Source organism: Gorilla gorilla, chromosome 18 (assembly GCF_029281585.2).
Source record: "Gorilla gorilla gorilla isolate KB3781 chromosome 18, NHGRI_mGorGor1-v2.1_pri, whole genome shotgun sequence".
In the NCBI taxonomy this organism is placed as follows: domain Eukaryota; kingdom Metazoa; phylum Chordata; class Mammalia; order Primates; family Hominidae; genus Gorilla; species Gorilla gorilla.
Window position 1 is genome coordinate 104263451 of NC_073242.2, and position 14903 is coordinate 104278353.

General features: G+C 39.7%; 1 protein-coding gene across 1 annotated transcript in view; it reads left to right on the forward strand.

The window, feature by feature from the left end:
• Positions 1 to 637: 637 nt before the first annotated feature.
• Positions 638 to 14903, forward strand: part of LOC101129998 (serine/threonine-protein kinase SMG1-like) — a 28755-nt gene continuing 14489 nt past the window's right edge. The window contains exons 1-8 of the mRNA XM_031006271.3: positions 638 to 1088; positions 1208 to 1363; positions 5109 to 5245; positions 6537 to 6595; positions 7874 to 8087; positions 12100 to 12225; positions 12604 to 12676; positions 13599 to 13696. Coding sequence (XP_030862131.1) covers positions 1348 to 1363; positions 5109 to 5245; positions 6537 to 6595; positions 7874 to 8087; positions 12100 to 12225; positions 12604 to 12676; positions 13599 to 13696 — 723 coding nt within the window. The 5' untranslated portion in view covers positions 638 to 1088; positions 1208 to 1347. The remainder of the gene's footprint in view (positions 1089 to 1207; positions 1364 to 5108; positions 5246 to 6536; positions 6596 to 7873; positions 8088 to 12099; positions 12226 to 12603; positions 12677 to 13598; positions 13697 to 14903) is intronic.

Here is a 14903-nt window from a genome sequence, read left to right on the forward strand (position 1 = left end):
TGCCAGTGTTTTTTATTTTTATGACAGGAAAGGCTGAAATGTTTTGACTGATTAACCCTCTCCATGGGGGAGAATTTAGAAAGAATTATTCTTATTATCAAGTCATGTGAGGAGAACACTGGACCAGAGTAACCAATTGTCCTGTTTTGCCTGGGACAGGAGACTTTCAATGCTAAAACCAGCAAAGTCACCCTAATCCCAGTAGTTATTCATATTTCTGAATGGGTCTTTAGAACAGTAGAAGAGACTGAAAAGTTGGCATTTCATCCATTGAGAATCTCTTCCCAGTGAAAGACTTCTTATTAGACGGCTGAGTGCTTACATATAATATATAGTACATATTACACTAAATACAACAGTAATGGTTAAATGTAAAATTTGGGAGAAGAGAGGCTTGTTTAAAGAAAGATTTATTTATGTTATTTAAAGTTCTAATCTTAAACTTTTCTCTTTTCATAGAACTGATAGTACATCAGCCGACCCAGGTAATTTAAAATATTCTTCATCCAGAGATAGAGGTGGTTCTTCCTCTTACGGACTGCAACCTTCAAATTCAGCTGTGGTGTCTTGGCAAAGGCACGATGATACCAGAGTCCACGCTGACATACAGAATGACGAAAAGGGTATATATATTTTCTTATTGCTACAAGCATGTTTTTTGAACCTACCTATCCCACCTTCCTGCCTTTTTACACCCCCAACTTTCTCGCTTTCTTCTAATATATTTAAAATATGAATAACAAATGCAGTGTTATTTCTGAAAACTTCATAGGACGTTTATCCACTTTATTATTTTTAAAATTTAAAATTTTTCCATACATAATTCATCAATGCAGTTTTCTTACAAAAAAGATACAATACTATTTTTGTTTTTATTTTCAAAAATATTTAGCTAAGGTTGAAGTTCCTCTTGGCTACTGTCTCTCAACTTCAAGAAAGTTTTAAAACAAGGTGCAAAATTTGATTTAATTTAGTTTTCATTTCTTTGCTTATTTTCCAATGAAGGGATCAAAATAAAATTAATTTAACTTCAAAGGTGTATTAAAAGAAATCAGAATGATTTTCAAGGCAGACAGTACCGGAAAAAGGTAGGAGAAGCAAAGGCTGGTTGAGCTGCAGATTGAGTAATAAGATCCTGAGCTATCAGGAAATTGACTGAATGAAACGAACAATCATATTTAAATGACGTACACATGGCTGTTTGTAGGTGGCTACAGTGTCAATGGAGGATCTGGGGAAAATACTTATGGTCGGAAGTCGTTGGGGCAAGAGCTGAGGGTTAACAATGTGACCAGCCGTGAGTTCACCAGTGTTCAGCATGGCAGTTGTGCTTTAGCCACCAAAGACATGAGGAAATCACAGGGTAAGGCTGGGAAAACGGGGACCAATCACATACACCTTCCAAAGACTTGTATCTCCTCTTATTCTGGATGCCTCTTACTAATGCCTTGCAAAAGCATAAGTTGATTAGTCTACTGTGCAGGTAAAAATTGTTTACATACTTTTCCTGTGGATTGTTAATTTCCCACTAGAAAGGCTATAGTACATTTTAAAAGAGAATTCTCTTAAAACAAGATTAGAAGACTGGGTAAGTAAGATCTTACAGGAAAGGTTTACCCAATTATCGTGGATATTGAATGTATAGTGCATAGTAGGCTCTTACTACAGCAAGTCCTTGAACTCTTGGGCCTGTGGAGGATATAGATATATATATAGAGGGGGTACTTTTCTGTCTTTTTTTTTTTTTTTTTTCCTCTTTTAAGTTCAGGGTACATGTGCAGGATGTACAGGTTTGTCATGTAGGTAAACGTGTGCCATGGTAGTTTGCTGCACAGATCATCCCATCATCTAGGTATTAAACCCAGTATCCATTAAGCTATTCTTGCTGATGCTCTCCTTCCACCCGCCCCCTAGAGTGGGTACTTTTCTGGTTTTTTTGTTGTTGTTGTTTTCAATATATTTTTTTGAGACAGAGTCTTGCTCTGTCACCCAGGCTGGAGTGCAGTGCCGCAATCTCTGCTCACTGCAACCTCCGCCTCCCAGGTTCAAGTGATTCTCGTGCCTCAGCCTCCCAAGTAGCTGGGATTACAGGTGCATGCCACCACACCCAGCTGATTTTTGCATTTTTAGTGGAGACAGGGTTTCACCATGTTGGCCAGGCTGGTCTCGAACTCCTGACCTCAAGTGATCACACGTGCTCATTACAGGCGTGAGCCACCAGGCCCTGCCTAGAGTGGGCACTTTTCTAAAGTTAAATACACTGATAGCATTTCTGCCTTATGATGTAGCCTCACCGTATAGGTGAGTGCCTTGGAAGTTCAGAGGATTGGCCGGGTGCAGCGGCTCACGCCTGTAATCCCAGCACTTTGGGAGGCCGAGACCGGCAGATCACGAGGTCAGGAGATCGAGACCATCCTGGCTAACACGGTGAAACCCTGTCTCTACTGAAAATACAAAAAATTAGCTGGGCACGGTGGCGGGCGCCTGTAGTCCCAGCTACTCGGGAGGCTGAGGCAGGAGAATGGTGTGAACCTGGGAGGCAGAGCTTGCAGTGAGCTGAGTGCGCCACTGCACTCCAGCCTGGGCGACAGAGCGAGACTCCGTCTCAAAAAAACAACAACAAAAAAGAAAGTTCAGAGGATTAGAGGTAATGATAATTTTTTTCCTTAAAGAGAAATTTATCGGTAAAGCTGAGTTACGGCCTTTGTCAGATGTAATTACTTTTTGGACATTTAGTTTTTGACTTTTTTTTTTTTTTATACTGTGTGTGTGCTTCGTGTATCTTGGTGAAAATCTTTGTGCCTGTAGCTTTTATTGTTGGTATATAACTTTTAAAAAACTGATTTCTTTTTATGTTTTCACAAGTGGAGTGAATTCAAAGGCTGTGTATGCTGTTTGTTAAAATAGAGTGTTTGAAGCCTTAGACTTATGATATTATAGAAGCTAAACAGTGACTCTAAAGTAGTTCAGTAAAGAATTCCTCTTCTTCAAAGGCTCAGGGTCATGTAGTTTGCTAGTGACAGAATTGTAAGTAGAGCCTAATTTCCCAGCTGGTAACTTGATGACATTTTTGGTATCTGTCCTTATTGAAATACTCTATGGGCTAGGGATTTGTAAAAATCCTATTCTTCTCTCAGACATTGTAGTTTCTTTTTTTTTTTTTTTTTTAACTTAAATTCAGGATACAAGTGCAGATTTGTTACACTGGTAAACTTGTGTCATGAGGGTTTGTAGTATAGATTATTTTATCACCCAGGTATTAAGCCTGGTACCCATTGTTTGTTTCTCTTGATCCTCTCCCTCGTCCCACCCCCCACCCTCCAAAAGGATCCAGTGTGTGTTGTTCCCCTTGTAGTTATTTATTTATTTATTTATGAGATGGAGTATCTCCCTGTCACCCAGGCTGGAGTGCAATGGCGCGATCTCAGGTCACTGCAGCCTCCACCTCCCAGATTAAAGTGATTCTCCTGCCTCAGCCTCCCGAGTAGCTGGGATTACAGGAGCGTGCCACCACGCCCGGCTAATTTTTTGTATCTTTAGTAGAGACGAGGTTCCACCATGTTGGCCAGGCAGGTCTCAAACTCCTGACCCCGTGATCTGCCCTCCTCGGCCTCCCAAAGTGCTGGGATTACAGGTGTGAGCCACCATGCTCAGCCTTCTGGTTTCTTTTATTATCAATTTTTTCTCATACCTTAGAAATGAAACTGTCAGACCCTTTGTGATTTGTTGTTTACGTATGTATTGGCTAATTATGGTAAATAGCACAGTTGAAAATGTTTTGCAAAAATTGAGTTTTTTGTTTTGTTTTTTGAGACAGTCTCGCTCTGTCACCCAGGCTGGAATGCGCTAGTGTGATTTCACTGCAACCTTTGCTTCCCAGGCTAAAGCGATCCTCCCACCTCAGCCTCCTGAGTAGCTGGGATTACAGGCATGTGCCACTGTGCCCAGCTAATGTTTGTATTTTTCATAGAGATGGGGTTGTACCATGTTGCCAAGGCTGGTCTCGAACTCCTGGGCTGAAGTGATCTGCCTGCCTTGGCCTTCCAAAGTGCTGGGTAATTACAGGCAAGAGCCACCTCGCCCAGCAAAAATCTAGTTTTTAAAGGCATCGTTAATATACTAATAATATTCACTACTGTTTGCTTGTTCTTGTGATTAAAAAATAAGGGGAGAAAAGTTGTGGTTTGCTACCTTTCTAGTGGAGGCATGCCTTGCATGTGGTAGATGATAATTAGACATTTGTTGAACTAAATGTGTGATTATGGCTCCCCAAAACTTCATCCCAGGGAAATGATGATAATGTGAATAAGAGGCTTTCCTCCAGTGGGATACCTAGATGATAAGTAGAAGCCTATGTCCTGTTTTTACTCGATTGAGACTTTATCCATACCCCTTGGAAGTTGTTTAATTTACCTACACCCAGGCTCTTTACCGTAAGCATGTTGAAAACAGTTTGGAATGGACCCAAAGAGAGTTGTTACTAAGGCCTTTCTTTTTTCTCTCCCAGCCAGTCCTCTGGAATGAGGTGTTCAGTTGGCCTAGGGTTATTCATTTCTCGTTTCCTTCGGCAAATATTTTTTTGAGGGTCTGTTATGTGCCAGGCACTCTGCTGGGATTTGGAATATAGAGTTGAACAAAAGAGCGATAGGACCTATATTCCCTGAGCTTTTATTGACCAGTGGACTGTGACTTTTGATGTAATTTTATTTTTGAGAGAGGGTCTTGCTCTGTCACCCAGGCTGGAGTGCAATGGGGTGATCTCGGCTCACTGCAACCTCCGCCTCACGGGCTCCAGTGATTCTCCTGCCTCAGCCTCCCGAGTAGCTGGGACTACAGGTGCACACCACCTTGGCTGGCTAGTTTATGTAATTTTTTGTGTGTCTGTGGAGACAGGGTTTCACCATGTTGCCCAGGCTGGTCTCAAACTCCTGAACTCATGTGATCTACCCGCCTTCCAAAGTACTGGGATTACAGGCATGAGCCACCATAATAATTTAATTATTATTTAAATAATTTTTAATTTTAAAAATTTAAAAATTATTTTAAAATTTAAAAATTCCTTTGCTTATTTATACTCACTGGACAACAAAATGTTTATATATTCACAGAGAGATCGATGTCTTATTGTGATGAGTCTCGACTGTCAAATCTTCTTCGGAGGATCACCCGGGAAAACGACCGAGACCGGAGACTGGCTACTGTAAAGCAGTTGAAAGAATTTATTCAGCAACCAGAAAATAAGCTGGTAAGTATAGTATGTTTGGAAATATGAGGATTTTTGTGTTTCCATAATAAACTAGGTAATGCTACCTTGAGTAGTTTAAGAATGGGGAAAGTCTGTATTATGATGATCAAGAACTTAATGCTCTCTAATGTGTAATTTCTTTTTCTTCTTAAAGACAAGATCTTGCTCTGTCGCCCAGGCTGGAGTGCAGTGGCACAATCATAGCTCACTGCAGTCTCAAACTCCTGGATTCAAACTATCCTCCCGCTGTGGCCTCCTGAGTAGCTGGGACTTCAGGCATGTGCCACTACACCTGGCTGAGGTGGAAGAATCACTTGAGCCCAGGAATTCAGGGTTGTAGTGAGATATGATCACACCTCTGCATGTCAACCTGGGTGACAGAGGGAGTCCTTGTCTCTTAAAACAACAACAGAAATGTAACAAAGTATAGGAAGGGTTAAATTTTTTTCTTCACTTTCTTTACACCAATTAAGAACTTGATATGGGCCAGGTGTGGTGGCTCATGCATGTAATCCCAGCATTTTGGGAGGCCAAGGTGGGCGGATCACCTCAGTTCAGGAGTTCCATACCAGCCTGCCCAACATAGTGAAGCCCCATCTCTACTAAAAATACAAAATTAGCTGGGCGTGGTGGCACATGACCGTAATTCCAGCTACATGGGAGGCTGTGGCAGGAGAATCGCTTGAACCCAGGAGACGGAGGTTGCAGTGAGCTGAGATCACGCCATTGCACTCCAGCCTGGGCGAAAAGAGTGAAACTCCATCTTAAAAAAAAAAAAAGAACTTGACAATGAGCAGGAGAAAATTAATGAAAATAGTCTAGTGAGGCAGATGACACTTGGATCAAAGCAAGTTTCTCCTCCTTCCAAATTTTATTATGAGTAGTTTCAAATATATAGCAAGTTGAAAGAATTTGACATTGAATCTGTTAAACCCATCATCTAATTTTTGTCGTTAACATTTTACCCTAAATACTGCCTTGTCACATATCTCTCCATCTATCCCTCCGTCAGTCAATTTTTCAAATGGATTTCAAAGTAAATAAAACAAGCTTTTTGAGTTTATTTTTTTGTTGATGATCACAGCTCTGTGTTTCCAGTGGGTGAATTTCTTTCATAGGCTGAAAGGAAACATGACATTCCTGATACATGCTCATTGGGGAGTGGGAATAATAAAGAAAGTAAAGTACTGTTGAATTAGAATTTGGAGGGGAAGACAAGTAAAAAAGTACACAATGCTATTCTTAAAAGTATAGGAATTTGAAGTTTTTATAAATGTGTTTTCTTTTCAAGGTACTAGTTAAACAATTGGATAATATCTTGGCTGCTGTACATGATGTGCTTAATGAAAGGTAAGTAACTAATAATGGTCCGGTTTAAATGACTTTAAAATATATTTTTAGAAATTACTTAACAATACACAAGAAGACAAACCCACTGGCTTTGTTTATGAACACTTATTGACATTTCAGTGGGTCTTGTCATCTTTATCTGCATTAATTATGTGTTAATTACGGTTGAATACAAATGGAATCCACTTGAAAAGAATATTTATTTTTTGAGCCGGAGTCTCACCCTGTCGCCCAGGCTAGAGTGCAGTGGTGCGATCTCAGCTCACTGCAACCTCCACCTCCCGGGTTCAAGTGATTCTCCTGCCTCAGCCTCCCGAGTAGCTGGGACTACAGGCGTGCACCACAACTGCCAGCTAATTTTTGTATTTTTAGTAGAGACAGGGTTTCACCATGTTGGCCAGGCTGGTCTGGAACTCCTGACCTCAGGTGATCCACCCACCTTAGCCTTCCAAAGTGTTGGGATTACAGGCATGAGCCATTGTGCCTGGCTGGAATATTTTATTTTTTTAATTTGCTAGTCTCACTGGATAACTGAGTCTTGACTTATGGAATGGCATAAACTCTTGATGCAGGCATGAAGAATAAAATTAGTTTTTGTAAACTAGAGAATTTGAAACTGCTTAGAGAATAGAGGTAAAAAGGAATTTCCTTCTTTGGGTAAGAGTGGATCCAAACCATATATTCTCTGGCTATTAGAGTCTCCAGAGGTGTGTGGTCATTTTTTGTTATGGTGATTCCCAAAGATTTGCAGTGTTGGCAAGTACCCAAAATTTATCTCAGCTGGTCATAAACCTTAGTGCCTTTTGATGGTTTTGTTTTATAGAGTTACTTATTAAAGTTCTATGTAAATCATTCCTGTTATCCTTTTAAGTTTCTGTATTTAACTATTACCATTTTTTATTTTATAGTCATTACATATTGGATATTATGTAGAATGTAGTTATGTATAGAGTGTTTTATCTAATTATTTGTTGCTGCCCTTTTCTGAGAGTTATTTAATACAGTTTGAGATGGAATTTAGCATTTTTGGGCCTTCCTTCGCTGTTTGTAAATAATTGATTTTGTAAAAAGAATGTAATGTCAGACAGATACTTGAGGGCAATGCAGGCTAGACAGAATGTAGTATTTAGAGTGGAGAAAATTTCAACCTTTTATGTAGTTTGAATAGAAATTTAAAAAACCACTTAAGACATTCTTTTGTAAGATGTATTACTCGTGTCATCATAGAAAACTTAAGCCTTTTGTGTGTGTTTTTTGTTTGCATTAAAATAAACACAGTAGCAAATTGCTTCAGGAGTTGAGACAGGAGGGAGCTTGCTGTCTTGGCCTTCTTTGTGCTTCTCTGAGCTATGAGGCTGAGAAGATCTTCAAGTGGATTTTTAGCAAATTTAGCTCATCTGCAAAAGATGAAGTTAAACTCCTCTACTTATGTGCCACCTACAAAGCACTAGAGACTGTAGGAGAAAAGAAAGCCTTTTCATCTGTAATGCAGGTAAGAATGAAGGGGGAAAAAATGCATGATGTACTTTGGAAGAAAATTGTCCCTTTAACGCATGTCCTTGGAGGGGAGCTTGAAGAAGGGAAACATAGAATAGGGGTTATCTACTGATAGGAAATATGTTTTAAAAATTCCTCTTTCGGCCGGGCGCGGTGGCTCACGCCTGTAATCCCAGCACTTTGGGAGGCCGAGGCGGGCGGATCACGAGGTCAGGAGATCGAGACCATCCTGGCTAACACAGTGAAACCCCGTCTCTACTAAAAATACAAAAAATTAGCCGGGCGTGGTGGCGGGCACCTGTAGTCCCAGCTACGCGGGAGGCTGAGGCAGGAGAATGGCGTGAACCCGGGAGGCGGAGCTTGCAGTGAGCCGAGATCGCGCCATTGCACTCCAGCCTGGGCGACAGAGCGAGACTCCGTCTCAAAACAAAAAAAAACAAAAAAAATATTCCTCTTTCTCAGTTTGAGTAAAGGATACACTGTTCAAGGATCAGTGCTACATACATATATGCATACATGTGGAGAGAGAGGGAGAGATTTCTTATAAAAAATTGGCTTACACGCCGGGCGTGGTGGCTCATGCCTGTAATCCCAGCACTTTGGGAGGCTGAGGCAGGCGGATCATGAGGTCAGGAGATCGAGACCATCCTGGTTAACATAGTGAAACCCCATCTCTACTAAAAATACAAAAAAAATTAGCCGGGCGTGGTGGCGGGCACCTGTAGTCGCAGCTATTTGGGAGACTGAGGCAGGAGAATGCCGTGAACCTGGGAGGCGGAGCTTGCAGTGAGTCGAGATCGCACCACTGCACTCCAGCCTGGGCGACAGAGCGAGACTCTGTCTCAAAAAAAAAAAAAAAAAAAGATACACGTTGAAGTTAGATTTGAAATAAGTTAGTTTTAAGATTTTTTTCCTCAGCCAAGGGCGGTGGCTCACGCCTGTAATCCCAGTACTTTGGGAGGCCGAGGCGGGCACATCATGAGGCCAAGAGATCGAAACCATCCTGGCCAACATGGTGAAACCCCGTCTCTACTAACAATGCAAAAATTAGCCGGGCGTGGTGGCACGCGCCTGTAGTCCCAGCTACTCAGGAGGCTGAGGCAGGAGAATCGCTTGAACCCGGGAGGCCAAGGTTGCAGTGAGCCGAGATCGCACCATTGCCTGGGAGACAGAGCCAGACTCTGTCTCAAAAAAAAAAAAAAAAAAAAGATTTTTTTCCTCTTTGGTTTTTAGAAATGTTTTTTTTGAGATTGCTTAGGACCAGAATGATTTGCAAAGTTGAAAATAGGAACTCCACTAGTAATGCCGGATAGAAGAGTGCTTCACATTTGTAGAGGGAGACAAGAACTAAATATCACAACTTCTTTCTGAGCCTTTTGGTTTGCTAACGTGCTCCAAATTCTTATTCCAAATGGTATAAGATAATTATGTGTAAATGAATACCAGCTCTACTTAGTTTTATTTCATATTTGTGTATCTGAATATATTAAAATATCATTTTTTTTTTTTTTTGATGCAGAGTCTTGCTCTGTTGTCCAGCCTGGAGTGCAGTGGCATAATCTCGGCTCACTGCAACCTCTGCCTCCCAGGTTCAAGTGATTCTCCTGCCTCAGCCTCCCGAGTAGCTGGTATTGCAGGAGGGTGCCATTAGCCTGGCTAATTTTTGTATTTTTAGTAGAGATAGGGTTTCATTGTGTTGGCCATGCTGGTCTTGAACTCCTGACCTCAAGTGATCCTCCTGCCTCGGCCTCCCAAAGTACTGTGATCAGTGTCATGAGCCACCACACCTGGCCTAAAAGATCATTGATTTAGTTTTGAGTAAGATTTTAAGTGATTAAATTATGGTATTGTTGTGTTTGGAATATCTGATATTAGGGGTTTTTTTTTTTTTTTTTTTTTTTTACAGTTTTTGATATGCTTTATTTTGGGTATGTAGTTTAAAAAATATAAAGGATATGAAGAATGTTCTTTTTTTTTTTTAAATTAAAAATGTATTTTTAACTGGGCATGGTGGCTCACTCCTGTAACCCCAGCACTGTGGGAGGCTGAGGCTGGTGAATTGCCTGAGTCCAGGAGTTTGAGACCAGCCTGGGCAACATGGTGAAACCCTGTTTCTATCAAAAAAAAAAAAAAAAAGGAAAAAAAAATAAGTCGGGCATGGTGGCATGCACCTGTAATCCCAGCTACTTGGAGGCTGAGGCAGGAGGATCGCTTGTGCCCGGGAGGTTGAAGCTACAGTGAGCTATGGTCAAGCTACTGCACTCCATTATAGGCAACCCTGTCTCAAAAAAGCAAAACAAAATGAAACATTTTCCCCCTTGATTATAGAGGTTTGAGAAAAATTTGAGGGAAGATTCAGAAAATTACCTGTAACTGAACAGAATGCTACCAGCTTGGGCTTATTCTGCATGCATAATTATGAACATTTTCCCAGCTCTTGTGAAAATTCTCACATTCATAGAAAGATAGATGCACCAGTAAAATAAATACCTGTAAATACGATAATAATTTCATAATATATGCTTCACCTAGATTTACCAGTTACTAATATTTTGCCACAGTTTTATTTTCTCACACACTTTTGTTGAGCATCTGAAAACCATACACATGATGACAGTTCACCCTATAATGTTTTAGTATGCATCTCCCAAGAATAAGGTTTTTCTTCTGTATAACAAGAATGTTGTAATCATACCTAAGAAAATGAATTTTATTACATATGTGTTCTATATTCAGATTTCTGTAATTACCCCAAGATGTCTTTTAAATGATTTTTAGCCTTGATAGTCTGTGCCTGTGTAGATTATAACATTGGTTATTGCAAAATAATGGTTTTCTTTTTCTCTTTTTTTTTTTTTTTTGAGACGTAATCTTGCTCTATTGTCCAAGCTGGAGGGCAGTGGCACGATCTCAGCTCACTGCAACCTCCGCCTCCCAGGTTCAAGCAATTCTCTTGCTTCATCCTCCTGAGTAGCTGGGATTACAGGCATGTGCCACTGTGCTCTGCTAATTTTTATATTTTTAGTAGAGACGGAGTTTCATCATGCTGGCCAGGCTGGTCTTGAACTCCTGACCTCAGGTGATCCACCTGCCTCGTCCTCCCAAAGTGCTGGGGTTACAGGTGTGAGCCACTGCACCCAGCCTAAAATGATGGTTTTCTGATTCTAGCATTTCTTTTATAAGATTGCTATGTAAAGCACAGCTTTTCCTTTTTTAGGGAAAAATGTTTTTTAACAGCTGCAAAATAAATATTCTTTCAATGGAATGACAAATAGTTATTTATTATTTTATTTTTGCCATATATTTATTTTAAAAAGTTATGTATAATGGTAACCTGAGCCTGCATGTTATTCATGTGTGGTGCCATGCTGATCTTCCTTAATTTTAATATGAAGCAAGTACTAATATACTAAAGCATAAATTATATAAAATTTGCTTTATATTTTGGATTGCAAAGTAATTGTTGTACTTTATAGAAAAGTTTCCCAAATCCATTTTACTTTTTTGTATTTGAAATTTAATCACAGGTAGAATCTTAAAGAGAGCATTTATAGGGATATTGTAAACAGATGTTATTAAGGATTAATGTTAACTGATGTCAAAGGACTAATATTAACAAACATTGAAGCAGAGAAAACAGTATTTGTTTTTAGCTTAACAGCTTAGTGGAGCGAAATATTTTCCATTTATTTATTTATTTATTTATTTATTTATTTATTTATTTTGAGATGGAGTCTGGCTGTATTGTCCAGGCTGGAGTGCAGCAGTGCAATCTCAGCTCACTGCAACCTCTGCCTCCTGGGTTCAAGCGATTCTTGTGTCTCAGCCTCCCAAGCAGTTGGGATTTACAAGTCAATTCTTTTTTTTTTTAACTAAAACTACAGAACCTATTTTTCTTGGTCTCATACTCAGTTTTTTATGTAGTCACTTAGTAAATAATGAACCTAATTTGCTTGTTTTCTCCCTATTTTGTTGAATGTTCACGGTTTGTAACTTTTATTTTTAAGCTTGTAATGACCAGCCTGCAGTCAATTCTTGAAAATGTGGATACACCAGAATTGCTTTGCAAATGTGTTAAGTGCATTCTTTTGGTGGCTCAATGTTACCCTCATATTTTCAGCACTAATTTTAGGGTGAGTTCCTCATTCCGCTGTTCAGGTCATGGGGTGAGGGGGATGGTTGTGTGTGTGAGGAACTGAGGAATCAGATGGAACACAATGCCTCTGCTCCTTTGAGTATAATCAGTGATATTTGAGGTTCCAGGGTTAAATGCCGCATTTTTCTTTCTGACGTTCGTACCTTAAAATATTCGAAGAAAATAAACTATTTCATTGTTGTCAGAAATGTAGTTCTTTTATTTTCCTGCCCCTCTCCCCTTTCTAAGTTTCTAGAATGTCAAGTAGGTAGAACATAGATGCTCTTTTTAGGATCTTTTGCTGTGGAATGGTCCACAGGTGAATGGCAGTAATATCTTAAAATGATTGGCCCCCTCTCTCTTTGTTTCCATCAAGGATACAGTTGGTATATTAGTTGGATGGCATAGAGATCATACTCAGAAACCTTCGCTCACGCAGCAGGTGTCTGGTAAGTCTTGCAGCCTATACCAGTTATTTAAATACTGTCGGGGAGGAGCAGTGGTCCCCCAGTGACCATCTATCAATACCATTTCTTTAATAATGCAAGAAAACTAATTCAGAGAAATGTTTTATTGTAAATGAACATGACTTGTTAGCTAAATATATATTTTCAGAGGAAATTACTAGTAGGTGGGTAGAGTAAGTACAGACAGGACTTACCCAAGTTATTTGTAGTTTGTACTGGTAGGAAAGTATATGGTAAGAATATATTGCAGTGGCAATACCCTGAAGTGGACAATGGAAGATCCAAGTTATTTGTCACATTTTATTGTTTTTCTGGTTATTTTTTTAAAAAAGGAAATATAGGGTTAATTTGGAGAATTGTCATAAATGAGAAATGGTTTTGTTTCCCTTTTTTTTGGAGTTAAGTGAATGACTAGCGTGGCTCATTTGCACATTTCAGCTTGTTTCAAGTGTCATAGTTTCTCGTAACTTACTTGGTGTAATAAACTTTTGAAAATAAGATATTCAGGTGATGGTGGTCTGTTTCATTTTCACTGAGGAGATGAGTATACACCTTTAATGGTTAGATGTGGCCCTGGGATTAGCCAGGCCAATGGTAGATTGTGGCATTTTAGTCTTAAGTCATGTGTAGTGACAATATAGATATGAAATTTACTGAAAAAGTAAGGAAATAACATTTACATGTTAATTTCTGCAGAAATTAAAGAGGTATTAATTAAAGAGGTATTGGTTAATCGTGATCAGCATGTTTAGCAGTCTTAATTTTTTGATATAGGACATGTTTTAGGGTATGCTGCTTGAAAACCAGATACTTTTTAAAAGAAGCCTCTTATATTTTTTTAATTTGGATTTTTTGGTGTTTTTTCTCCCCCCTACCCTTTCACAATTTCTTATGCAATTCCAAGGGTGGTTGCAGAGTTTGGAGCCATTTTGGGTAGCTGATCTTGCATTTTCTACGACTCTTCTTGGTCAGTTTCTAGAAGACATGGAAGCATATGCTGAGGTGAGTATATAGAAAGCTGTTTCTTAAAATTTTGGTTAAGAAAAAATCTTAAATTGTGCTAGATTTATTTTAAAATGGCTCAGACCTCCTGACATTTAAGCAGAAATTACAAGCCCATTGCAATATTTTGAAAAAAATTTTTTTTTTAAGACAGAGTCTCGCTCTGTCACTCAGGCTGGAGTGCAATGGCACGATCTCAGCTCACTGCAACCTCCACCTCCTGGGTTCAAATGATTCTCCTGCCTCAGCCTCCTGAGTAGCTGGAATTACAGGTGCCCGCCACTACGCCCAGCTAATTTTTGTATTTTTGGTAGAGACGGGGTTTCACCATGTTGGCCAGGCTGGTCTCAAACTCCTGACCACTGGTGATCCAGCCGCGTCGGCCTCCCAAAGTGCTGGGATTATAGGCATGAGCCCCCGTGCCCAGTCAGTATTTTAAACATTTATTTCAGATGTGTTTTAAGTTACCAGGAGAATTACTGGAGAGACTAAAAGAAACGTTGCAAGCTTCGTATTTCGCAAAGCTTTACATACTCTTGGTAGCTGGTATTTTTCTAAAGACATTTTTTGTTATTTATTTTTATTTTTTGTTCCCAGTCTTCAGAGTCTTAAAGCAAATTGATGTTGTGTTATAAAAAAACACAAAACACCAAAAGCTCCTAAAGATTTTCCTCTTACATATGTACAGGAGATCTTGAATCGTACTTTGGAGAACAAGCCTTGGCTTCAGCCACCTTTTGTGGCTGTACGAATATAGCATAGCAGCTTTAAGGGCGCTGCTGAAGCCTCTGTTACTGGTACTTGGCTTTTCTGGCCCCACTGTCATGGCTTAACTCTGTGCCATCTCTTATCTGAATCTCTTTGTGTTTCTCCCCTATTCAGATCAACCAGTCAAGGCTCCCATAAAGATTTTGGCCTCATCTTGTTTTTTTCATCTTTGCTGCTTGTAGTCAACAGGAATTCAGTACCTTTAGCTGTACTGATGTGTTTACTCTTTCCTAGAAAAGCAAGGAAATGTTTTGCTTCTGCATTGTTTTTTCTTTGCCCCCACACCTAGAATGTCTTTTTTCACAGCCCACGTTTAAAGCTGATCTACCTCTCATAAGCCACACATTCTAGTTTGTAGAGATGCTTCCCCTTGTTATCCTTAAGATCTCATTCTCTTCTGTTATTTTGGTGCTTAATTTTAGGTAGATGTATACATTGG